We start from the raw sequence: 26,805 nt of genomic DNA on the forward strand, positions 1-26,805 counted from the left end.
ACACTTTTTTGTCCCGCCATTCCCACTCCCACTTGGTCGGTGCCCCTCCGCATCAGAGACCGATGCACGCGGTAACCCTCTTCCGTTACTTTTGGATGTGTCAGTGACAGCGTGAATGGTAAATGGACTTTCCCCACCAGGATCTGATCTAAATACTCATTCACACACCGATGGCTATGCCTTTTGGGAGCAATTTGGGGTTAAGGGTCTTGCTCAAGAACACATCGGCATGCAACCGGGGATTAAACCACCGACCTTCCGATTGGTGGACGACCAGCTCTACCCTCTGAGCCACAGCCGCCCCATAGCGTGCCAATATACGCTCGTTACATGCATAATGTCCTTTCAAAATAAACGTAAATAAGCCGTTTTCACAGGAAGTTAGGTTTGGGCAACACTACAACAACAAGTTAGGGTTAGGAAACGGTCGTGGTTGACGTTAATTTCACTGACTAATGACTCAAGTAACTTGCGACTCACAGCACTGACGACTGACGTGACAAAATGAGTAGGCTAAACGTTTACTTTTAGTTCCTCTTCTGGTTAAAAGTCTTGCTTGTTTGACCCTCCCGCCCACCCTTAACGGACCCGCACTCTAATTAATACTACGTCATTTACTCTGACCATCGGATATTGCTGCAGATGGGTTTACTTTGGAGCTAGCTGAAAGCCCGGTGTGCCGCCTACAGTGGGGCTCCTCTGTGCATCAGTATCCGATGCCGAGGGGCACATACCAAGCAGCGGTACTTGACGAGTTGGGAGTGAGACCAGGTTGTTATTGTGGATTATGAAAACAAAAAGAAATGGAGGTTATGATTAATTGGTTAATGTTCCTCTTGTGCAACATCGTCCTTTGTGATGGTAATTCATTCTTACTGAATGAATAGCCTGAGTCATATTTTCAATAGATTATGTTGAATTGCAGTTGCAGTGATATCTGACTTGCATGAACAAATCGGGTACTTTCCTCAGAAACTATGAATGGCAGCACTCAAAATGATTAAATATGATTAACCTGGTAGCATCATCGTAATGTTGTCCTTGGTATAGAGACAGGTTGTGCTTTTTAAATGCAATCACTTGAAAATAATTAGTGACCACTTCAAAACAGATCTATCAAATGTCCATGCCACTCTGAATAACATTGGAGGAATAAATATACTGGGATATGGGGAATTAACTTCTCATACAACATGCTCTTATAAACATTTACCTACTAAAGAAGAGAAGAGGTGACACCTCATAGTATGAAAAGCCTGATTAATGTTTGTAATGTAATAAACTGTAAACTAGTTTTCCTCCATCATAACCGATGCATTAGCAGATACGGAGATAATCCCCAAATATAAAAACTAATTCCAGAAGGGAAAAGGTGCCTAAAAAATATCACTGCATTAGGCCACACCAATGACTGACGAGCAAGGTCAAAGTTCACATGTCCTGATACAATTAGAGAAACAACCACAGACAGGCACAAGTTTTAACCACAACATGACCTTTTTGAACCAACCTGCTGTCAAATTAGACGTGAAACAGTCACTGCCTCGGTGTCAGATTAAAAGACTTTCACCTACGAGTCCTGGAAAGTTTGAGCCTCTCTTTAAGAGAAATCATCCAAATTAATATATCACAGAAAAACAATGCTGCTCCAACAGTCACTGGGAGGATACGGCACAAAATTCAACACCCATTTCCCGGTGCGTCAGCTCCTGTTTGCACCAGAGAAACAGAAGGTAGAGAGTTCCCGCTGGACTCTGAGTGGCCGCTGAATGCTGTCAGTCCTCTGTGAGAAGCCAAGAGGAGGGTGTCAGATCTGTGTGTGGTGGTGTGTGTGTCCGGGCGGTGTGTAGGGAGGCGGCGCCGGGTTGGGTTTGATCCCCCGGCTCTTCATGTAAGAGATGAACTGGTCTGGGATCTCTGCCAGCACGTCTTTAGCGAGCCGAGCCATGCTTAACACGTGGTTGCCTGTCCGGTCCATATAATCTCTGAAGGGAACAAACTGAGGAGGAAGAGAGGAAAGTGGAATACCAATGTATAATTTTATATGCAGTAGGAACTTAAAAAGAATACTTACAAAATGATAATTTCACCCCGTTTTACCTTGGAATTGTGAAGTAAACTTTTATTTTTCTCTCATGCCTCCACGGTGAACAAAGAATCCAAAAACTGAGAAAAGTCTTGATGAATTGAAGTAAGTGGGGGCTGAGTTTAACAGCAAAACTATGTCAAAACATCCATTTACAAACTCTCACACAGCTTGTGCAGTAAAATCTAGGGCGGAAACGAGTCCTTGATTAACTTGAATACTAAAATCATTACGTTTTTCATTTTGTTTTTGACAGATAACTTTATGAATGAAACCAATTAGTTGTTCATTTTAAGAGACCTGTCTTATTTTCTCTTTTGTATTTACATCCTTACCATAATAACATTATTTTAGGAGCAACGTAAGTCAGACGGCAGCTAGCGGTACCACGATTTTGCACTCTGCGGCTCACGTTACCGCAGTTTCACAAGCGTGTTGGAGAACTACGGTGGCCTTCAGGTAACGTAGAAACATAAAAAGGCTCTCTCTAGAGCCAGTGTTTGGTTTGTCCGTTCTGGGCTACTGTAGAAAATGGCGGAGCAACATGACGGACTCCATGAAGAGGATCCGCTCTCTATGTAGATATGAAGGACTCATTCTAAGCTAACAAAAAAACACAACGATTCTTAGTTTCAGGTGATTATACACTAATGAAAACAGAGTTATGAATATTATATTCCATTTCTGCTAATAGATCCCCTGAAATGTTAAAAACTGTTCCTTTAAACGTGGCCCCCATTTACTTGAATTCTTCAAAAATTGTCTCTGTTTTTTGATTCTTCGTTCATCGAGGCATGTCAGAAAAATGTTTTTTAGCATGAATTCAAGGTAACACGAGGTGAGTAATTGATACACAAATGATCATTTTGGGGGTGAAGTATTCCTTTAAGGGACTTGACAACATATGGTTTCCTCTGTCTCGCATAATTGCATCTAGGGATTTTGGACTACACTTGTAGTGATTCATGAAAAGCTCTAAATACTTTTTTTGACAATGTACAAAAGTAGGTTTTGGGAGCAGGGTGGTAAACTGAATGGAGAAATCCAGAGGGCTCATGCTTAAGCCTCCATGTTAGTCAACATTTGCCAGATCCTGCAAGCTTTGCTGATCTGTCACTAATCCTGCGCTCCGGCTCCCCTCAGGACTGAGACGAAATACACGAGCCCAATTGAAAAGATAAGTTTTTCTACTAGGGTTTGACAAAATTACATGGGATTTTTCCCTCTTTTGTATTATTTGTCATAGCACATCAACATTTCCCCTGGAAAATGTTTAGCAAAAGTGGTAAGCCACCCAAACCCTGACATCTGCGCTATTAAACACTTTCACATCGTCCTTTGCCCACTATTCAGTCGCTTAGTTTTTTAGGTTTGACACAACAGGAGCAAAAAGTGAATAAGGCACATAGGCTTTCCTAGAGTGACATATAATATAAAATTTTCTAGCGTGCTTGTCTCCTTGGGAATTCACAAGAAGCACACAGATGTCCTAATCTGTTAGAGATGCCCGCGCCAACAGATGGTGTTTTGTCAGAAACAGACATTTGAATGTACCAGCACGACGAATGTAAAAATATGACAGTATGTAGCGTAAATCTCTGGAAATACCGTTGCCTATAAATGGTGATCTGTATCTCATGGCCAAGGACTGCATGCGCCTAAGCTTGATAAATGTTTATAGACAGTATCGTCTGTTATCTGGACTTGGATGCGCTCGAAAATGTTTTGAGTTATTCCTGAAATTCTGTGAGCTTGTTTTTTTCCGTTTCCTCGTCTCTAAATCTGCAGTGAATGTTGAAAAGTTTCTTTGATGCTGTAAAGGGCACTCACCTGAACAATGTCTCTCTCTGCCAGTTTCCCCCGGGACGAGATCCTGATGTCATCACCATCCAGCTCCACCATAGCTGGAAGACACAAGTTCACACACACACACACACACACACACACACATGCATGGATGCATACACACACGCACACAGTGTGAGAACTAAGCACAGACGAGGTTGATGTACAGATTTAGTTATCGTACATCATATTAATACCACATCTTTTTGTTTCAGCTTCAGTAAAGCAGAGAGGCTATTGAGCTGCACAGCTATAATCCGTCTTTATTGCATATCTAATCAACTATTAAGTCCTTTATTATAGTCTCTGTGCAATTTAGAATCATCTGTACTAAACACTGCAAACCCAGCAATTAACCTCAGCCGTTTCTTCTACAGTTATGCCTGCATCCACCCACGCATCCCCTTCTCTACTGACTCAGATGAGTTTGTACAGCGATTTCTCTCTCGGCTGTTTCTCTGATATGGTGCCAGAGAGGTTAATGCTGGCTGTAACAGTAATAGGCTGTGAGTTGTATGAATTAAAAAACGTCAATTGTTGCCGCATGTTTTTAATCTGTTTAATTGACTTGATTTATGTAGATGGTATAAAAAACGCCAGATTATAATGCCGCTGAAGATGTTTTCTTTACATCTTGTATGTGCCTGCCATAATAAAATTACCAGCACATTTAATCTGTACGTTCATGCAGCAGTTAAAAAAAGTGAAAGTCGCCGTACCGTCAAACTCAGCTTGACCCACTCCAACTATGATGATGGACATGGGAAGCTTGGCACCCTGCGGAGAAATCAAAAACAGAATAAGATTATCTTAACAAACAACATTTCTCTTGTTCAAAGAGGTACGCTAGTCCACATCACCACTGACCTGAGGCGGTCATTACTATATCAGACATTATAGCCGTTACATGCTCACCCGCGTCGATTACAAGCACGCTAATGTTCTGTATCACCCTTTAACTAGCTGAATGACCTTTTAAATGAGACGAGGCCTCCGGAGAGGAAAAAAAAGAGGGCGAGTTATTAGAGACAGGAAGTCGGAGAGAGACAGCGAAACAGGGAGACGCTTCAACAGAAACTTGTTTTTGTCTCTGCGTTCCTTATCCAAGATGTTTTATGTCCCTAAATCCAATTTTCTGTCGTATGAAGGTTCTTATCTTGGGATGGCACACGATGTATTTGCCCACTGAATGCTGGTTATCATGCTGGGGAGTGGAGATTAAACTCACTGACAACACTAACAGCATCCCCAGATATATACTGGGCCAACAGGTCAGTATAGTATCAGTACCGAAGCTGTTTTCATAGCCAAACAAATTTGAGTTGACTTGTTAATTGTTTTGATAATTTACACTCTTAAGAATCTGGTTAAGGCTAAAAGGAGACACACAGGGAGGAAAACGAGTGTTAGCAGACACCTTGATAAGGTCGTACATGGCCGGTGTGGCATTTGTGAGCTGGGAGAGGAGGGCGAGGGAGGAGGCGCAAACTTCAATCAGTACAGCGACCGTCCTCAGTCACCCGCCCAGCCACTCCCAAGCCACACCTCAATCAGAGATCACTGCTGTTAGTCCGTCTTCTGTGGAGGTTTACTGTCTCCAAACAAAGGCAAAATCTAGATTGAAAATCAGTCAGACAGCAGAAGATACCAACAATTACGAATATAGACTGTATATAAGAAGTGGACGTAGTCACCATGACGTCATCCATTGGTTTGCGGACTGCCGTTTTGAAGAGTTTGGCATTTTGGCACTCGCCATCTTGTTTTTTGCAACCAGAAGTGACACGAGGGTGGAGCTAAGTACAACCGAACGATGAATAAGGCATTTGTAGTCGACCAAAATGTTGCAATTAACTTTCATGAACTGAAAACACACTGTGAAAGGGTTAAAGTTATAAGACAAAAACACAGACGACTCCCAGACCGGACAACGCCGTGGTAGCAACTTGTCAATCACAAGGTAGCCAAGCCCTAAAGCATACTCTGCTTTATGGTCTATTTGACTCTAAATGGGACCATAATTTACTAAATGAACATCATGCTGTATTGAAGAAGACTTGAAACTAGCGATTGAAACCATAAACTCATGTTTACAATGTTTACTGAGGTAATAAATCAAGTTAGAGGTAGGGTCATTTTCTCATAGACTTCTATACAATCAGACTTCTTTTTGCAACCAGAGGAGTCGCCCCCTGCTGGCTGTTAGAAAGAATGCAAGTTTAAGGCACTTCAGCATTTGCTTCACTTTTCAGAACTGGAAGTTGCCGACTGTTTATGAAACATGTAGTTCTGGGAAATGAATCATGTTCACCATCTTAGTTTAGCATGTTAGCATGCTAACATTGGGTTATTAGCACTAAATATAAGGCAAGATTGATGGGAATGTCATTTGACCCGATGATGACAATACCAAAATTTCCTGGAAATCCATCCAATATTTGTCGAGACATTTCACACAAAAGTGGCGCTGGAGGAAAAGGAAGATACCAAAGTCTTTAGGAACCATGAATTTGGTGCCAATCCATCTCGTAGATGTTGATATGTGTCACTAGATAAGTGTAAAGTTTGAGCTGGTGGCACTAGATGAAAAATCAGAGGATCACCAAAGTCAGTAGGATTCATCCGCTGGGGTACATGAATGCTATTTCAGCCTAGACCATAAATTTGCCGTATTTATCGATATCCTAAATCAATATACTTGTATTGATTTCAGCCAAACCAGCTCTAGTAACTCACATGCTTATACACTGTGTGTTGCGGTCATTTTCTCTCTTCAAGCAGCCAAAACGGCTTCTTTCATTCCCTTAGAAACATCTTCATAAATAATATGTCCTCATCTGACTTGAATACAAAGCAACCAAAGTGATTTTTTACATTCTGCTTGAGTCACAGTGACTGCGCTGCAGTCTGACAGGCCACGTTAGTGTCTGTTGTAATCTCCAACTAGATGGCAACATAAATGCAAACGCCTCAATTATGTGTAATGAGTTTTGTTTCTCCGGTCATATTTTCACAAAGCAGTTATAACAAGTGCCGTTTTATCTCTGGCATGAGACAAATGTACCGTGGCAAAATCGGACGACCTCCTTTGCCACGGGGGTGAGAGACGTTTCTGTCGACGCCACCTCAGCCGCAGCACATCAGCGCGATTATCAGTGTTCAACACAACTCCTGTCAGTGCCTGTCCGCCCACGCACAGGCACGCACAAACACTTGCAGATACACACACACACACACACATCAAGAGGCACCAAAAATAACCTGGCAATCCACCGTGCCCCACTTTTGCGGGCACTTCTTCTCCTGTCACTTTGACTGGCAGTAGAGATCCAGTTTAATGATACAACAAAACACAGCATCAATCAACACTCATTACTCCAACAACTCACTCTGCACGTGCTGCTTAAATCCAAATGTCATGCATGCTTTGATGGGTGTGTGTTCTTTCATATGCGCACACGGACAGGTTTATGGTTATATGTTTGGAGAGGTGACTGTCCCGTCAGCACAGGGGGTCACCTGAGTCACTGGACCAGCTCTCATTGGCTGTCTCAGAGCTCTGCTCAGAGGAAAGCTTAAGGCAGCAGATTGAGGACACTTAAAAAGCCAGCCGAGTGCAGATATTGCTGCATTAAGAAGAGCACATCCAGTTGTTAGAATAAAACGTCAGGAATAATCAGCAACTGTCATAAACTGTCCTCTATCCTTCACATGTTGACAGACTGAACTGTGTTGAAAAGGACATAAAAGATTTAATGAAAATTAAATCTTTAAATGTTTCAGAATACTTCTTAATGTGGTCACATACTTTACCAAATGCACAATTTATTCATGATAATCTTTTTATTGATCATCTCCATTAGTCAGTTTCTTCACTTGCACTGCTTCAATTATTTTACTTTCATAACTTTAATCTTGAATAAATTCAATCACGTCTGTGCACTCAGAGAGCACACAGACAGCACTGTTCTTTATTTTATTTTGTTATTATAACAGAAAATGTTAGATATCCTGCTAATTAACAGCGCAAAAAAGAAAAAAAAATATTTAGTGGATGTAACAACCTTCATTAAACTTTAATTGCCAATTAAGGTGCTGTATTTAATCCCACATATCCGGAGGGCCCATGCATTAGTGAAGCCTAGCCTTGTTCATGTTGGCAAATGTCTGAGAAAACAATAATGTAGCATGTGAACTGATGTGGCTACCGTTTTAAATGCAGCTCCTTTATGTTCGCTGCAACTTTTTGCACAATATCCAGGACCGGCGCGTCCATATAGGCGAACTAGGCAATTGCCTGGGGTGACACTTTGACAAGGCGAAATGTGGGCCAACTATGAGCAAAACAACAATAACAATATAATAATAAAAACTAACTAATAGCAGTAACATCAGCGTTGGCATAGGGGCGGCATAATCGTTTTTTCGCCTAGAGCGGCAGAAATGCATGCGCCTGATGTGACAATATCATGTAGCTATCAAGTTGAGTGCATTTTCAAGAATTTTACAGCGTTCGGTAACACTTCATTTTACAGGTCCGCAAATTTCATGCTAATTAGGTAATTCCAAAGAAATTTCAAAAAGGTTTCTTGCTAATTATCACCTAATTACCCTGAAATTCGAGGACCTGTAAAATGAAGTGTTACCCTTAGGTTAGCTTAATTGACTAAAACTGATAAAATCTGCTGATAGTTGTCATATCAGCAGGCAAAATTGACAGTTGCTGGTTATAAATGGGAAGCTGCTTTTGTTCACCGTTATCACTGGAAAACTGCATATGTGCTGTGCGAGAATGGAAAGCCTGATGGATGCAGTGACAGTGAATGGTGCATGCCCCCTGTACGCGGCCAATTCATATAAACCTGCGTCCGCCCTGTCCCGCCGGTCGCTTGTGGGTCTGTGTGTCCATCCTACAATCACACGCCCCCTTCTCTACGAGCTCCACACAAACAAGGGTGTTATATTTACAAAAAAAGTAATAGTACAAAACCGCTCTCTGTCAGATGGATGATTATTATACCGTAAATTAATGAGGGGAAAAAAGGCTGTTTAAAAAATGCCCTATGCTGTTTAAAAAGTGGATTCTGGATAAAATGCAGTTAACCTTCCTCCTGCTCTATCTGAGAACTTTTTACTTGGATCGATTATCAACTACGATATAATTATCGTTAGTCTCGCTTTAGCATTTCCTGGTTGAACACAGAGCTGTTTAGAAAGTCGCCGTTGCTGCAGCTTGATTGTCTGTCTTGATGTGAGCACCGCTTGAATTTTTTAAATTGTCACGCCTTCACGTCGCACCGCCAGCTCGGTCCGCATCACATGTACCCCAGCATGCTTTGTGCAGCGAATCAGTCGCTTCCTATACACAATGAATGGCGTTGAATTTTGTCACCAGTTTGGTCGCGTACAATGGGGCTGCAGCGTAATTTAGCAGGCAGGGTTTCATAATTACCACTGGAATTACGATCCTGCCAGAATCCTCTTTGAGCACATTGATTAGTTTATACAGAGTAATGGGCTGTGTAACCCGTCATGGGGGAGGTCTGTACACTACTTGTTGCTGTTCTGTATATATATGGATATTTTGTTGAAGTGAATGGAAGTAAAATGCTTGTGAAGTGAAGAACTTTGGGTGGGCCCCGGCACTGATAAAGAGATGAAGTGCGAAACACTGACAGATAACAAAGTAGAAGATGTGAAAAGAAAGAAATCAGAGGCCGCAGAGAGTTTTGTTATAGACTGAATGTGGTGACAGGAGTGTTGAGAGAGCAGATGAAGAGATTTAGATCTTTGAGAGGTTAAGAGACGGAGAGAGACGAAAACAAAAGTCTTTGTATTTGTGAGCGAGTGAGGGCTCCACAGAGGGAGAGAGCGAGGCAGCGGAGGGACCCGAGCCGTGAGCAGAGGAGGGGGATGCTGAGTGATTGACAGCTGGATTTCTGTAAAATAGCAGATTCTGTTGTTCCACCACATGGGCCTATATTACTGAAAACATGTCCAGAAACGCACAAAAAACACCTGCATGTACAAATGCAAACCCATTCCAGATGCAAAAAACTGAACATCCAGAAAGGAGTGCACATCCAGGCTTTCTCTCACACCCTCTTGCTCTTTCTTGAAGGTTCCTTCCAGCATGAATAAGTATGAGGAAAGACTTTTATAGAACCTCAGTCAGCAGTGTGTCCTCCCTCGCCGTGGAGGATCCGTGGAGAGTTAAAGGGAAAAGCAGTGGAAGCATCAGTAGACAGAGTGGAGGCAGTGAGATAGAGCAGCAGGCAAGATCTTAAAAGGAAGGTGTGGCTGTTCTAATGTTTTGACTAACAGTCGCAAATTCCCTTTAAATCCAGTCTGCTGGGTGTTCTGTGCCGGCGGCGGCCTGATGATGAGGAGGAGGAGGAGGAGAAAATAGGAAGAGACCAAGGAAGAGGAGAGCCAACTACTATTTAAAGCTGGGAGAAAAAAAGATTTAGGGCAAGTTTTGGGGAAAGCTCAGAGGAATATAGCACAATGATGTGGTTTTTATTTACAGAGGCAGGTTTTCAAGTGCTGCATTGCATAAAGATGGTCATGACTGTTTATTTTGTTTGTGTAAAAAGGGAATACCTTAAGGACAGTAGAGGATTCATTCACAGCAAAAACAAAAACATAACCTGAGTGTTGAGTTACTCTGTTATAGCTGTCAGGTAAATCATTAGTTTATATATCGATCTTGCAGGTTCAGAAAAAAATGTCCGTTATGTGACGCCATTATGCCAATCCTTTTGCTTTACAGATTGCAGAACAACTGCTACTGTCACATGCCTCCTCCTTGTTTGAATCGGAGTGACAACCACAATGAACATCTGGGCTACTTATTTTCATCTGAGACAGAAAGCAAGAGCTAATCAGAGACGCAGTATCCACACGCTCTAACAAAAGTAATTGCTAGTGCTGAAACTGTAATAAGTCAATAATTTAGACGATTGATTGACAGTAAATCAACATCGATAGTGATAATCAGCTAATTGCTTAATATACCAAGCAAAGCCGTGGTAGCGACCTGTCACTCACAAGCTAGCCACGCCCTAAAGCATACCCTGCTTTATGGTCTATTTGACTCTAAATTGGACCATAATTTACTAAATGAACATCATGCTGTATTGAAGAAGACTTGAAACTAACGATTGAGACCATAAACTCATGTTTACAATGTTTACTGAGGTAATAAATCAAGTGAGAAGTAGGCTCATTTTCTCATAGACTTCTATACAATCAGACTTCTTTTTGCAACCAGAGGAGTCGCCCCCTGCTGGCTGTTAGAAAGAATGCAGGGTTTAAGGCACTTCAGCATTGGCTTCACTTTTCAGTAATTAACACGTCTCATTTGTATAATCCGTACAACAACTGAAGGGTAAAAACATGGGGGATTATCTGCTGGACTATGTGTTGGCTCGGAGCAGTAACTTTCTAAAAGTGTTGTCGTCATCCTCAGGTTGCTAGGCAACCAGCAGAGATTCTGTTACTTTTGGGCAGAGCCTTAGCCAGCTGTTTCTCCCTGTCTGACTGTTTATGCTAAGATAAGCTAACTGGCTGTAACTTCATATTTATCCTACAGATATGAGAGTGCTATCTATCTTCTCATCTAACTCTTGGCAAAAGAGCAAATGAGCGTATTTCCCAAAATGTCAATTCATTTTTCACTTCAATAGTACTATGGAAATGAAAAATTAATTGACATTTTGGGAAATACGCTCATTTGCTCTTTTGCCAAGAGTTTATACCAGATGAAACTTTGCATATCTAGCCTTATATAGCGCAGTTAAGCACTGTATTCCCCCCCCTTTCCCCTTCTTACATTCACAATGGCCTCTTTGGTCTGGGCCATGTCGGAAATGACGCCGTCCGTGATGATGAGGAGCACAAAGTACTGAGAGCCGTCCTGCACGGCAGCAGAATACCTGCAAACACAGACGCAGACAGAAATGAGCTGTATAATCTCTTTAATACAAGGACAAATCTGATGAGGATTTATTGATGGATTTATCTAAATATTGATGTAGGAAATAAATCCAAGTCTTACTGCAGGCAAACTCAATAAAAATGATCTTTGTTTTCGCTGCACTTGAGTTAACACTCATTGAAATGCCTCACAAATACTCATTGATTAATCAGCCCATGCAATTAAGTTTAACACAAAGCTGGTTTACTCTGTTTGATCCACAGATTAACACCTTTGTTAAAAATCTCTTCATACTCGAGTTCACCCACTCAAATGCTAAATAACAATACTGGTTGTGTATTCTCATGGCTACGGCTCCCTGCCGCAGTTTAAAAAGTGTGACTCCATTTTTATCAGAATGACATTTTTAACTACAGCCGAGCGTCGGCGTATCAGATGGAGAATTGTTTGGATATGGCTCAACAAATGAGACGGCGAGGGACGCGGTGACAGTGAGAGGTGGAGGTGGGTGTCGGGGGCACAAGGATCCACTCGGATCATGTCACAGTTTGCATACGTTTTTTTTTGTGTGTTATGATATGTGATATGTCAGTATATGTTAATGGCCACACAGGCCCATTTGTTCCATCTGCTAAATCTGCCACTAGCTGTCATCCGATCTAAATTCATATTCAAGCTTGTTGCATCCTGTTTGTGGTGTCTGGCAGGACAGATGTTGTCAGTGTCCTGGGTCAGGAAAGCAGTGGCACAGGAAATCAAAGGATTGCAGCAGTCAAACATGTTGATGTGTTTTTTTGGAGAATAAGATCATTATCTTTATAATCTGTATGCTAACACTGTTGCACACAAAGTCTTAGACTGAATTGTTGATGATAAACAGATCAATTATATCATTGTCAGTAGGTTTGTTGTTGGACAATGTCTCCTGCTCTATGCATATAAACACTTCTAAAATATATTTGTGAGAAAATCTGTTTTTATCATTGTGTTTTTTTGTATTTGAAAATATAAATAATGAGGATGTAATAAAAATGACTCATTAAGGCCTTTTGACACCAATTCCATATTTTTTCGTCTGAATTTTTCACGTTGAAAAATAAATACAACCTCACATTGTGTCAATCACGTTTACACACCGACTCTGAAACTTTGTCTGTCATTAAAGTTTTCCAAACATGTTTGTTTTTCTGCGTTTTTTTGCATCCGTCAAAAGGCAAAAGAGGGTTTTTTGACCACTACCAGCCACCGTCTGAGCAAACGTCATCATCCAAAATGGCATTTGATAAACATTGACTTCGACTCCCAGCACAACGCACTTTCCGATAAATAAATAAAAGAATACATAGATGCAGAATTTAAAGTGTAATGTGGCAGGTGATTGCAGAACAGATTGGAATCTGGGATGATCACAAAACAAAGGATGTGTGAAAAATCAGACAGTAGTTTTTGTGCTCTATGCAGCTAAACAATGTCAATCATTCATTAGCCCCGTTTGGGACTAGTATCCATTGCACCACATAATTAATTCAGTTTTGTCTCGTATTGCAATTTTTTTTTACCATGAATAGAATAATAAAACTCATTAGAGTCAGTGTCCAAGATTTCTGTGCTCAACGTTTTTTATCAGATGACGGATTAAAAAAAGTATGTGAAAAATACGGACTTGGTGTGCAAAGACCTTTCGTCCAAATCATCAAATTTGCATTTTGAATTTGCGTTTTCCTGCTTTAGACCAATTAATATCCATGAAAGCATGAGTGCAAATAGATTTTGCAAGACTCTTACTGTTTCTTTAGTATAATAATAAACCCGACAAATGGAAGGATAGATGTTGTCTTCTCCTCGTTGCTTTGTCATTTAATTGGAGCAAAAAAAGTAGAAGCTATTAACCGGCTGCATTGTTCTCTCACCTGGCAACATGATTCACCACAGGAGCAAAGTTAGTCGGCCCGTACAGCTGCACTGTCTTCAGACTCTGGTGGTATGCCTCTAAGATGCCCTCGATACCGTTGCAGTACGGATTTTCCATGTCTCCATTCTGAAAAGGAGGGAAACTGTGAAAATCTATTTCACGGACGCATTTATCAAACAAAGAAACACCAAGATCTTTATCAAAGTACACTCGTTTCATTAGATGCAATTTAGTTGGGGAAAAAAAGCATGAAATAGCCTTGATAGAAATCCATTGAACGGATTAATCAAAGGTGAAAGAAGGAGAGGTTGACTTCACCAGTGGAAACTCATGTGAAACCCGTCCATCAGGGGGCAGTTTGGCTCCAAAGCCCAGGGCGGGGAACATCTTGTCACTGTCGTAGTCCTGAATAATCTCCCCAACAGCCTTCAGGGCCATGGCGTAGGCGTTCAGCTGGTAGGGGTTCATGTAGTGCAGTGAAGTGGACTGGGACGGGTTACCTGTCGACCAATCAATCAATCTCGAGGTCATTGTGGGTAATGAGGCGCAAAGATGTCACTTATAGAATGCAAGATAATGTTTTTGTGCAATGATATGATATTAAAAAAAACATTGTGTGCTGCAGCCATGGGTCATAATTAACGTGATTCCTGTCAGGCAGAGCTCTCACGTTAAGTCCTCGGATGAAGGATGAACCATAACTTTAAATTCAGAAGTTTGTAACACAATCAAGGGCAACCCATTAACAAACAGTGGGAGGAAAGCCATTGGATACTTCCATTAATTAACTGAGCATTTAGAAAGCTTGTCGATAACTGTAACCTTCTCAAATATTGTATCTCTCCTCTGTAATAACACACCTTGACATCGTTCAGTATTAAGAGCCCAGCTGGGATATTCTGAGTGTGTTTCAGAGAACATTGTTGTCATTGCACCACGTGAGGTTGCAGGTGACAGGTGCTCAGCATCTGATTAGTTGCACCTGCTATCTGATAGCTGAAATCCTGCTGTTTGTCTGGTCCAGCTGTGTGCTCACAAGTTGTAACACAAGTTTGTAATCCAGAATGTAACAACAAATTGTATGGCACCAAGACCAACAATGTGGTTGGAAACTTCAACAGTTTGTGCTAAGCCCCGGTAGTAAGCTAGTTGGCCGGACATACCAACGTTTGCAGCTTACGTTAGAGCAGATAAACACAGTTTAATCCACTTCTTACACCTTTGCTCTTGTGGTTTTGGTAGTGTAAAGGCTAAAATAACTCTTTGTGCAACTAGTTTTTCTCTTACTACCAGTTGGTAACCTCCGGGTCTGAAAAGTGAAGCCAATGCAGAAGTGCCTTAAACTTGCGTTCTTTCTAATAGCCAGCAGGGGGCGACTCCTCTGGTTGCAAAAACAAGTCTGATTGTATAGAAGTCTATGAGAAAATGATCACACTTGATTTATTACTTCAGTAAACATGAGTTTATGGTCTCAATTGCTAGTTTCAAGTCTTCTTCATTACAGCGTGAAGTTCATTTAGTAAATTATGGTCCCATTTAGAGTCAAATAGACCATAAAGCAGGGGATGCTTTAGGGTGCGGCTACCTTGTGATTCAGAGGTTGTTTTAAGTTCATTAAAGTTAATTATAACATTTTGGTTGTCTAAAAATGTCTTATTCAGTGTTTGGTTGTGCTAAACTCCACCCTCTCGTGTCACTTCTGGTTGCAAAAACCAAGATGACGACGGCCAAAATGCTTACTCGAGGCTTCAAAACGACAGTCCACAAACCAGTGGGTGATGGCTTTGTCCACTTCTTATATACAGATTATTGGTGCCTTCAAATGGGGTCGTGTTTACCGGGTTCACGAGAAGAGTCCATATGAACGCCCCCCTCATGTGGTATTCACGACCTCGTAAGTGGAAAGTTGTGACGTATTTGTTGATGTTGTCAGAAATGGCGGAAGCCGTGGAAGTAAATTTTTCGGTGCATAATAAGTTAATATAATGTGATTTTGGTTGTGTATTGTAATTCTCCGTAATTGTATAATATGTCTGAGGAAAATGTTGATATTCCCAACAGCCTGATCTTTTTCCTCAGTCATTATGCCTTTGCATTTCCTGCATTATGTTACCCACTTTGTTAGCCTCTGTGGCTTCTAGACACCAACAGTAACTTTAACATTGCCGTTGCTTAGCAGCGGTTTCTCATGACTTAACCTGTTGAACGCCAAGCATATTGTGTACATGACTTCCCATGTTGTAAACACGAGCTCACAAGTTTAATTTGAAAGCACCATATGCTTACTACAGACTCCATGTACACCTTTTCCACATGTGAACAATTAAAATCGTGACAGACCTGTTATGTCTAGTTACGGTTGCTAAGCAATGATTGGACAATAGCTGTTCCGGGGACGAGTTTAGCGACAATCAATTAGGAAATGGGAAATTCTAATTTTCCTCTAAATAACTGTGATTCACACTGAAGTGTTCAAGCATTATTAATGGCATAAGTAGTGTAATTAGACTTAAATGTGGTCCTTTCATGTCACGCTGAGGGTTTTCACCCCATTTGCTTTATTTTACTTTTGCTAAATCGCCTGCTTTACCCTTTATTTAGAGTGTATTGACAGAGCATTTAAGAGGACGATATATCCAGAAAAGGCTATCACTTAAAGTGACAATGTGTGTACAGTATGTGCGCCCGCATCGTCTGTTTGTGTGATTGATTCTGAAATCGGACATGCCACAGTCAAAGAGCACTACTATCTATTCTTGCCTCCCCCTCCACACACATACACTTTGCCGTTAGTATCACTCACCATTAGATGCTGTGAAATCGATGGCCACAGTGAAATTGATCTGCGTCCTAGAAGGGGGATGGAGAGGAGGACATGGGGAAAAAGAAAAATCAACGACAGAGACCAGCCAGCAATAACAACAAGCCAGGCCTCATTACATTCCATTGCTCTCACAGCCAGTCACACACACATTATTTGATTGGAGAAAAGACGATACCTGAAACAAAGGAACATCATACACAAAAATTTGGCAATTACTTCTCATTATGATATAGATACAATCAGACACAGCGCAGTCGCTCAGTCAGTCGTCAAATAAGATTTAAGTGATTACACTTTTATCTGACTCTCACCTCCCAGGAGAAGGCGTAGTCTCCTCTGAGACGCTGAGTTGGGTAACAAGCAGTTGATGGAGCACTTAAGAGCAAATCATAATCCAATTTTCCCTGCTGATGAAGCTCTCGCCTCTTCTTGCTAATTTACGACAATGAGACAAGGCCTTTGGGGGCCCGAACGACAGCCTCTCATTATCTATGAGAGCCGTCAGAGAGGAAGGCGAAAGAATGCTAATAAAACGAACGTGTTAAAGATTCACATTAACCTTTCCATTTGGGGAGGGGACGGAGAATATGCCACAGCCTGACTCTGCTAACCTTAGCATTCATTAGGCTAAAATTGATTGCATTAATTCATGAATGTGTTACAAAGGGCTGCATGATTCTTGATAAAATGACAATCACAATATTTTTTTTTAAGAATTGAGATCAGTTATCAGGCAAAGTGTTTCTTTTCTTCTATAACCAAAACAAACTATTGCTATTTGCACTGTTGCATTTCTTGTCTCTAAACGTGTCCTACAAAAAACAAAGCAAGCATATTATATTAAACATTCATTAAAATACCATCAGCAACATACCTGCACATAAAAAATCTGTAAATGGATCTATCACCCCATCGATCTTGCAACGGCCAATTGACACCAAACGTGTCATCATGTATGTTACTTTTCCTAATTAAATTAATTCATTGACTGCACAATGAGCAATCTGATATTGTGCATATCCTGCTTACATTAAGCGCAACAACCCAAATCAACATACATGCCTTGCATGCTGTTACGTCCAGCATACCCAGCCAGAATTATATGTTTGCTAAAATATTGGTGACGGTCAAGTTTAGCCGTCAACTCCGGCTCCATCTCACTTTTTTAACATAACAACCGAGTTTAACCTAGGCTATTTAATTTACTGAGGTTGTCCCTGCAAACATAGACAGATCGTATTATAATATCTCTGGTAGAGATAACATACATTTACAGTAACGTTAGTGCTTGATATACGCTTGAAAAATGACAGGCTAGGCTTGCATCTGCCTGCTACATAACTGCGACCCAGCCTGACCCATGGATGTATAAAGAGAAATGGATACAGTGTTCTATCAAAAGTAGCTCAGTTGCGCATGAAGCAAAAAATCCTTGACTTCCGATTATAAAATAACTCAGATCTTCTGGCGATCTTCCTCAGTCATTGGGCCCATATAGGCGCAGTAGCATTTCCTTTATCTCCCAGCCTTCAGTTGCTGGCTCATTCTCATGAACGGAGAAAGGGAAATAACTCTGGATTCGGCTATTAGTGCAACTTTTAGGACCTAATGATCTAAATAAGTGCTATACAAGTGTTCATTCTGGGAAGTTGATTTTACTCCAAAAAAAAATAATATATATATATATATACCCTGATTTACAGACATCTCTTTCCCAAAGTAAGTCTATGGGAAAACGTCTTTTTGGGCTCACTGGCATTAATTCCACCGTTTGGCCACTATGTCAAATTTGCTTCAAAGCCTGGCACTCTTCCTCTTGAACCCACAAGGGTGCTGCAGCAGGGACACATTATGAGCACTATTTCTAAATATTCAACTCTCCAAAGCAAATACGGCAGAATCGCTGTCCTTCAGAGATGAGACTGGGTACATGCCTGAATCGAGATTGTGATCTTTTAACGATTAAAGTGCAGCCCTAGTGTTACTATCTCTGCATGGGAAGGCAGGTTGGCAAACTGTAGATCTGCAACAGGGAATGGTGTTTTTTTTTAATTTTCTTTTTTTACCGTGGTTCCCCCGTTTTCTCCTCAGTTGAAAATTTAGGTTTTTAGTGTGGATACCCCATCCACTGTGTGTGCGTGTGTGCGTGTGTGTGCGTGTGTGTGAGCTTTTGAGCTAAATGTCAGTATTTTTTTTAAAAAAGCTCCGACATCTTTTGTAGACTCTTGTCACTCTGTTGAACCCTCGTAAAATGAGCTTCCTTGACATTTCAAATTTACACTGTGGTCTTATGTACACTAGTAGGTTAACTCTTTGATTAAGAGTTAAAATACATTACATTTCTACATTAGGCTGCTTTTTATTAACCTGCTATGAGTGCACTGAACCATAATCAGTAAAGAGAGACATGGCTTCTGTCATTATAGTCCAATCATAATATGTCCTCTCATCCCTCACTACTGAGCTGTCCCAGTGCTGCACAGTCATTTGAATAGCCAAATTATTCTTGTTCTCTTATGATAACAGTGGTTATCAAATGAGACATAAAAGCCGCCAGAGTTCACTTTGCATCGTGATGAAAGGTGTAACTCCAAATATTACAGAAAAGTGCTTTAACAGCTGAAAAGATTGTTACATGTGCTGTTTCTCCGGTTTTCCTGCCGCAAAGTGCTGAAAGACAGTTTAGTGACACACTTTCCATCCATTTTGTAAAGAGCAAGACACATTTGCAAGAACCATCTCTCTAATGTGTCATCCAGTAAGTGCCAGAGTAATGTTAGGGGGCCGACTGATGGGGATGATATTTTTGAAGTGAGGCCACTAAACCTTAAGGTTATTGTATCATAGATCAGCCAAAGCCAGAGACTGTCAGTGGAATCTGTCACACCTGTCAGCTCTGCCGGAGCTCATAAAGCCCATGACAGCCTCCCCGCTGTGATGGGACAGTGGAGATCAAAGCAAAAGCCCAACCCGCCTGAAAAGCACACTTCACCTGAGACATACTTGATATTCACATGTCAACCACCAGCTCTAAAACTAAACTGAGGTCGAAGGGCTGGTACCCGCTGCGCAGACAGTTTGGCCTTAGCTAGCTCATTCACAATATATTTGGCACTTTAATAATACTACAGACAGCACCTACTGTGAATTTATTAATCAGATTAACAGAGTTAAGTGCTAATGGTGTCACTACATGAAAGATAAGGGGACAGAGATATGTATTTTAATGTCATTTTAATGAAGACCGATATATTATACTTGTCATTATCAGTAATTCACTATCAAGACGACTTTCTATAATAGTTTGCATGTGCCATTAATCCTTAAAGGATAGTACTTTTACAACTTCATTATTATTTTAGTACTGTAGTTCTGGTCATCATTGCTATCGACAGTTAATCAAAATTATCCTTTTAAAGCTGCAGTAGGCACAATTTTCCTATTAACAATTGCTCAAATGACTATATGAGTGTTTTAGCGTGTCTCAACTGGGGCTGCACGATCTATGCTACAACTTTTTTGCTAGTTGATACAAAAGGAAAACTCCCACAGTTCTCATTTTCCACGACTAATCCAGTGCTTCCCATTAATTACAGTCTAGGCAGACCCGCCACATTTTCTTAATGAACAGTCTATATTTAACGAATTTAACAATTGGTGTCCGCATCTACCCGGGGGTTCAACTCGGCGGGTCAGAGACGGTCGCTCGGGGTAGGAGGATCCTCTCCCCGTTGGCCCATTTCCTCCATGTGAGCCATGTATGGCTACAGTAGGTCGGCTTTGTAAGTCCTGCAGTGAAGGTGGCACGTGGCTCAGACCATAAGCTTTACAGCGCCCCTCGCCCGGACCTCGCCACTTCCCGGGGCTCTGGACTTAGCGCTCGTTGCACCTTCTCTCCCTGCAGGGAGGGACGGGGCTCCCTAGCGTGACTGCCGTCAGTGCGAGGGATCTGCGGTGATGTTGGCAGCCCACCCGACCCATTTTGAAAACTTTTTTGCCATGTCATCATTATTCATATCTATACAACCAATGTGTTTATGATTCAATTTTTTTACTAGAGCACACAATTGTTTACTAGAGCACAAAATTGTTTATGTAGTCTCTTAATTTTGCTCTCAAAGTGCACCAGATTGATGCATTTAACTTTAAAATATTGCCTACAAAATTTAGGGGACATATTCCTGTATTTCTTTCATATCTCAACATATAAATCACAGGAAAAAAATATTGCAATATAATTTTTTTTCCAATGTCGTGCAGCCCTAGTTTCAGCTAATTTTTTTTAGGTTTTACAGCCTGCGACTATACTTGTTTAGTTCAATCTCACCACTCTCATCAGCGTTGTTTCAAGCAAGCAGCTGTTTTCAGTGAAAGCTCTGATAAACCCAGTGTATGCTCCCTGCCTAGCATAATGTTAGCAACTACCTGGTGAACATACAGTGTAAGGGAGCCTTTAGCAGCTAAAGAACTGGATATTTTTCTTGGGAGTTGGTGGAGAACAAAATAGAGCTGAAAGGAGAGTATAGTATCTCAAAACAAAATATCGCGATACTCGATATTTTCAATATTTTCTTACACCCCTAATAAAACGCAACAGTGTTTTTAACTAGTCCCTGATCTCTGCCCCTTATATCAAATCAAACATAATTTCTCTCCCCAGCTGATGTTCCATTTGCTTACACTTAAAAATCAAATCGTGTTTGTTTGTTTTAACAGGAATCACAGTCATACAAGAAGGTAAAGAGGCCATTTCATGGTTTCTTTATGTATGCAGCCAGTCACTCACCCTCCTTTGATGTAATCTAGGAACGTGAACTCTGACTCCACTGAGAACGAGAGCAGGGTCACCTGGAATTAAAGAGCAGGAGAAACATTTGATTAAACCCGGTGGTAATGACCTGAATGAAACAGCTTGTCATGGTTCAACACTTGACACAAACACTTTAGAAAAAGATGCGAGGCGGCTGGTTTCCGATGACTGATTCATTTACATTGCCAGAGGACAAGTTTGAAGAGATGATGAGATGCATTTGTATGCATTACGTGCACATGCCCACACTGCTGGCTAAGTCCTGTGAAAATTGGTGTCTCAATTGGACGTTGGTGTCGCCTAGTCTGATCTCTCAGATCTTATGTCCTTCTAGTTCTGCAGCGCCGTCATCTTTCGTTTTGTCCCATTTACATACTTAACTGCCACAAAGTACATCTTGCATAATCACCTAGAGTACCATCGACTGTAGTATATAATGATTAAGTAACTGAATCAACAAAGCTTATTTCATTGCTTTTTACCAAATGTTCTAATGAATTGGTGTGTGATACGATAATTAATGAGGAAATCTACTTCTTCTTTTTTCACAACATGGAAAGCACAGATTGGCATCTTCTCCTAAGGAGCCAACACTAGTGTGATATAATTAAAGGGGGAATCATTTAACAGAAGAGAGGTAGGTGTGGAGCAGAAAAAAAGAGGCACAGTGCCAGTCCTGCTGCTGGAGCCATACTCACTGTCCCAGAGTTGACATATTTCTTTTTCTTCATTTTCTTCTTTGTATTAATCACCTAAAAAAACAAGAGGTACAGGTGATCTAAAATGAAAATTAGCCAAAGAAACTGCTTAGAATTAATATTGTGGCTTTCAAGCAAACATATTACTATATCATATAATGCATACTTATTTCATATAAAAGATTACATGATAAATCCATACATATTTGTACATAAAATACAAATTACTATATATACACGTACTGTATACAGGTGTGTAAACCAGGGTCAGTAAGACAACTTTTGAATTGTTGTTTTAGGGCGCTTTCACAAGCCATAGTCCGCTTGGCTTGTCCGAATCAGAGTGACATTGATACTTTTGGTTCGTTTTCTATTTAGTCTGGTTCGTCTGGTTTCACAGTGCACAAATTAAAGCGTCCAAATAAAAAATGATTTGCCGAGGGCGTGTACGAAGGTGCAAATTGGTCTTTTTTTTTTCGAGAGCTGCTACTTCTGTGCAGGAAATAATAGACTCTATTTTTGTGGACTTTATTTATCATATTCTGTATGTTCTCTTCAGCCCAGATGTCAAGCAATTATCGGACTTCTGCAGAAGTCCAGGTCTGTCATGTACCTGGGTCCATCTCAACAAATGCCAACACAGGCAACCTGCGTTTCTGTTGGCTTGGAAACGGTCCGAGACCATCTCTTGCACCGGTTGTTTAGGTCCGCACCAGAGTATGATTACTGCGTTCACAGCCGCCTAAACGAACCACACCTTACAATAATTAAGTAGGAGTAAAGTAAGTAAAGTATAATATTAATTTAAAATAATCTAACCTATTAAATTTAACAGGCATGTGCCAAAACAATTTAAAAATTTCATCTTAATGAAATCTGCCATAAAAACGTGTTTCCCTAGGCTGGGCTCATTTTATTCAGACTCTGAAACAACAGTCAACCATCCAACTGCATTACTAGCGTCTAATTATAAAACACCCTGTAATTCCTTGTTTGCTAGATTTGGCTAGCAACTATGTATTTTTACACACATTGAATTAGAATTTCCATTACTCATCTCACTCTCTTTTACACACATTCACATCTTGTAGTTTTACAACAACAAGTGTAACGAAGGCGTGTATGTGGGCGTCATGAGGAGAAGCGAATGCCATCACATAGATGTGTGCAGTTTGTCCGTCCAAGTGACAGAGAGGACAATAAAGATGGTGAGAGAGGATGTGTGTGTGCATGAAGTAACAGATGTGTTTTAGCTCATGTAAGAATATAGAAACACTTTATCTTGAGTATCTTCTACATGTCAACATGTCACCATTACAGGGGACAAGTTTGAAAATTCAAACACAAATGTGAGGCTGCAAAGAATCGATGGGTGAGACAGGCTTAAGCCTCGAGATTTACATTTACTGTACCGGTATTCTACCGGCTCCAGAACGAGAGAGAAAATGTCAATCCAAAGACCAAAGACGTCTCAGCTCATTACCTCGAACCTCTATGGCTGCTAGGCATGAAAGTGACAGCCCCTAATTTAACATGGAGGGATGGCAATTTGTCTGACACACTGAACAATCTGCTGATGCAAAAACTAAAGGGCCTTTCAGTCTCACTGGGAGGTAGAGAGGAATCAAGAGTAGCGTATAATGGAGCTGACATCCAAAAGACAGGTATTTGTCCTTCGGCTGAAGGCCACCAAACCACAAACTTGAAGGTATAGAGCTCAACAGTGAGGCTCCGGAAGTGAAAATCCCATTCATATATTCTGAATCGGGATTTTAATTATTAGCTATTATGTCGTAACCATCCAAGGTAGACTTTCCACGAGCTTGTGAAACGATGGTATATGATCCTGTAGAAGCCACAAGTCCGTATGATATCAGAAAAAAATGTTTTATTTACAATGTCACGGAAAGGTATCACACTACCCACAATCCTAAGTGTAACAGCGACATCTCTGATTGGTGGAACTTGCTGTTATCATGGAACTGTTAACCACACCTGCGAATGGTTGGTGAGGGTGCATGCTCGTATGTGCTGCTTCATGGTCTGCTCCCAGATTTCACACCGGGCCAACACGGCGGCTCGTTTGGAAACTTTCTCTTATTTCAAAAATACTTCACTGAAATGTGTTTCTGAAAACATGTGAGGAGAGAAATAAGGCATGCAGTTCTGAATCTGTCTTAATTTTATATCGACAAGGGTTAGTTTAAACTTTTTTGGGGAGTTTCCAGAGGTGGCCATTTGCAGTGGTTTATGGGATAAGTAGTTCCCTTAGTCTTAAAATAATTATGTACGACGCCTTGTATCGTTGCCTTTTTTTCCGTTTTCCAATGTTTTTTTTGCTCTAAATCAAATGTTTTATGGTCACGATTCAACTTGTAGCTGGTTGGCTTGGTTCCATGATTAAAACTAATTTTCGTCAAATGTCAATTGAGTAAATGAAAGGGAAATTCAACTAAAGTTTTGTGAGGAAAAACTGGCATGGCCATTTTCAAAGGGATGCCTTGACCTCTGATCTCAAGATATGTGAATGAAAATGGGTTCTATGGGTACCCACGAGTCTCCCCTTTACAGACTTGCCCAGTATATGATAATCGCATTTGGTTTGGGGCAAGTCATAGTCAGGTCAGCACACTGACACACTGATAGCTGTTGTCTGTTGGGCTTGAGTTTGCCATGTTATGATTTGAGCATATTTGTTATGCTAAATGCAGTACCTGTGAGGGTTTCTGGACAATATATGTCATAGTTTTGTCTTATTAATTGATTTCCAATAATAAATATAAACATACATTTGCATAAAGCAAGCATATTTGCCCTCTCCCATGTTGATAAGAGAATTAAATACTTGGCAAATCTCCATTTTGAGCAAATAAAACATTTGTGATTAATCGCGATTAAATATTTAAATTGATTGACAGCCCTAGTTTTTTATTTTATTTTATTTATTTTTTTACAAGCGTTAATGTTCAATGGTAGCCTTCATACTCATAATCTTACAACAGAAACATTTCCATAAATGAACGTAACATATTCTGCTCTAGACAAAATAAATAGTGATTTTGATAAACACAGGACACGTCTATGTCATTTTCAGGCCGTGCCCATCACCTTTGGATTCTGGGACATTTAAATGAGTTTGGTTTGTAATTTGCATACAGAGCTGTGTTGTGTGCTATTATGAGACACGTTAAGCTATCCCATGAGAAGTATTGAGGAATAGCTATTATCATTCTAAATCCCTGGATTGTTTTCCTATTAATCCTGTTTCATGCTGCTGCTGCTTAGAGCTCCCTTTCTGTGTGTGTCAGCATCCAGGTTATTATAGTGGCAAAATAAATCTAATAACAAATGAATAACTTGGGCAGAATACATTTTTAATTGGATGTTTAACTGCTAGGAGGAGGTGGAGAAAAAAGCACAATACTGTACCATATAAATGTATGGAATAACTTTTTCTACATGTTTTTTGTAACTCTTGAATAAATGTATTGTTTTGCCGCAGGAGATGAAGATGGGGAGGAATGTGCTGGAGTAATGGGAAACAATGCAACAGTGATGTGAGGGACAGAAATGTCACTCGTGTCAGAAATAAGATCCAAGACGTGCCGCGTAGAGGGAATTCCAGATCTCAGCAGCCGACAGACGTGTTGTTGAACTATGAAAACACTGGCATTACTCACCTCGTACACATTGAACTGGCTCTGCCCTCGAGCTAGCTCTCGGTAGCTGGTCGTAAAATCCCCAATGAAGTCATGGCTGGGAAAATGAATAAAAAGAGAGAAGCACCAGTGAAAAATATGTCAGTTACAAACAACAGGACAGATGTCGGGGACAAAATGGAACTTTGTGACAAATTATCTGAAATATTTCTGAAAAACTTTAACCTTAAACTTAGCTCTCGTTTGAGTTCATATTTGTTTAATTGAAGATTACAATCACACTCACCTGCCATCTCTGTCCCAATCGTACACCTCCACCTTGATTGTTCTGGGGAAAAAAATCAGACACACATAATAATCAGGTTAGATTTTTCTGGAGCTTTCAATCATATCATGATCTTCCCTAGCATATGGAGCTCACCCAGTTATCATGGAGTTACAACTTTTAAGCCAACTAGGAGGAGAAGTCCCGAAAAAGTGCTCAGAAAAAAGCTTCAGAACAGCTACTAATAGATCTTTTGGTAGGTCAAGATACCATGCAACAACTGTACTGTATCACCTTACTGTATTTGAACATCATTCAGTTCAATGCATAAAATAATCATTGTGCCATTCACCAAAAATGAACTAATTCAAACAAGATGGAGAGAAAGTAATCTGAGACTTTGCTGGGTGCACTGATCTCTTAAACTTCCACATTGGCTCCATATTGTTCAGCGTTGTTCAAACATAACAGTACTGCTATGACGGCGTGGCAAGGCTTTGGCGATGTTCACACAAGACTAGTCGGGGCAGAAACTTACGTTCTGCAAGGTGAGAGATTGTTTACTGCTGCCAAACTGTCTTGTTATTTGGTCCTCGGCATGGAGAGAGAGAGAGAGAGCAGTTCTCCAGTTTCGGCATCAGACCAATTTACAACCATTGTAGCTCGCCAATGTCTATTTTCTGCTGCTACAAAATGACCTCTGAGGCACAGCAATGATGAACCCTTTGGAGTTTCTTTTAAACAAACAAAAGTTATATTTACATTCA

General features: G+C 40.6%; 1 protein-coding gene across 2 annotated transcripts in view; it reads right to left on the reverse strand.

The window, feature by feature from the left end:
• Positions 1-316: 316 nt before the first annotated feature.
• The window catches only part of cpne5b (copine Vb), a 135,159-nt gene continuing 108,670 nt past the window's right edge, over positions 317-26,805 (reverse strand). For both annotated transcript variants that reach the window (XM_037773603.1, XM_037773594.1), the window contains 11 exons: positions 26,060-26,101; positions 25,795-25,870; positions 22,115-22,168; positions 21,393-21,454; positions 16,586-16,632; positions 14,101-14,282; positions 13,781-13,908; positions 11,766-11,868; positions 4,651-4,708; positions 3,917-3,990; positions 317-1,999 (listed from right to left, as the gene is read on the reverse strand). In XM_037773603.1, coding sequence (XP_037629531.1) covers positions 1,808-1,999; positions 3,917-3,990; positions 4,651-4,708; positions 11,766-11,868; positions 13,781-13,908; positions 14,101-14,282; positions 16,586-16,632; positions 21,393-21,454; positions 22,115-22,168; positions 25,795-25,870; positions 26,060-26,101 — 1,018 coding nt within the window. In that variant the 3' untranslated portion in view covers positions 317-1,807. The remainder of the gene's footprint in view (positions 2,000-3,916; positions 3,991-4,650; positions 4,709-11,765; positions 11,869-13,780; positions 13,909-14,100; positions 14,283-16,585; positions 16,633-21,392; positions 21,455-22,114; positions 22,169-25,794; positions 25,871-26,059; positions 26,102-26,805) is intronic.

This window comes from Sebastes umbrosus, chromosome 1, assembly GCF_015220745.1.
Source record: "Sebastes umbrosus isolate fSebUmb1 chromosome 1, fSebUmb1.pri, whole genome shotgun sequence".
Taxonomy (NCBI): Eukaryota; Metazoa; Chordata; class Actinopteri; order Perciformes; family Sebastidae; genus Sebastes; species Sebastes umbrosus.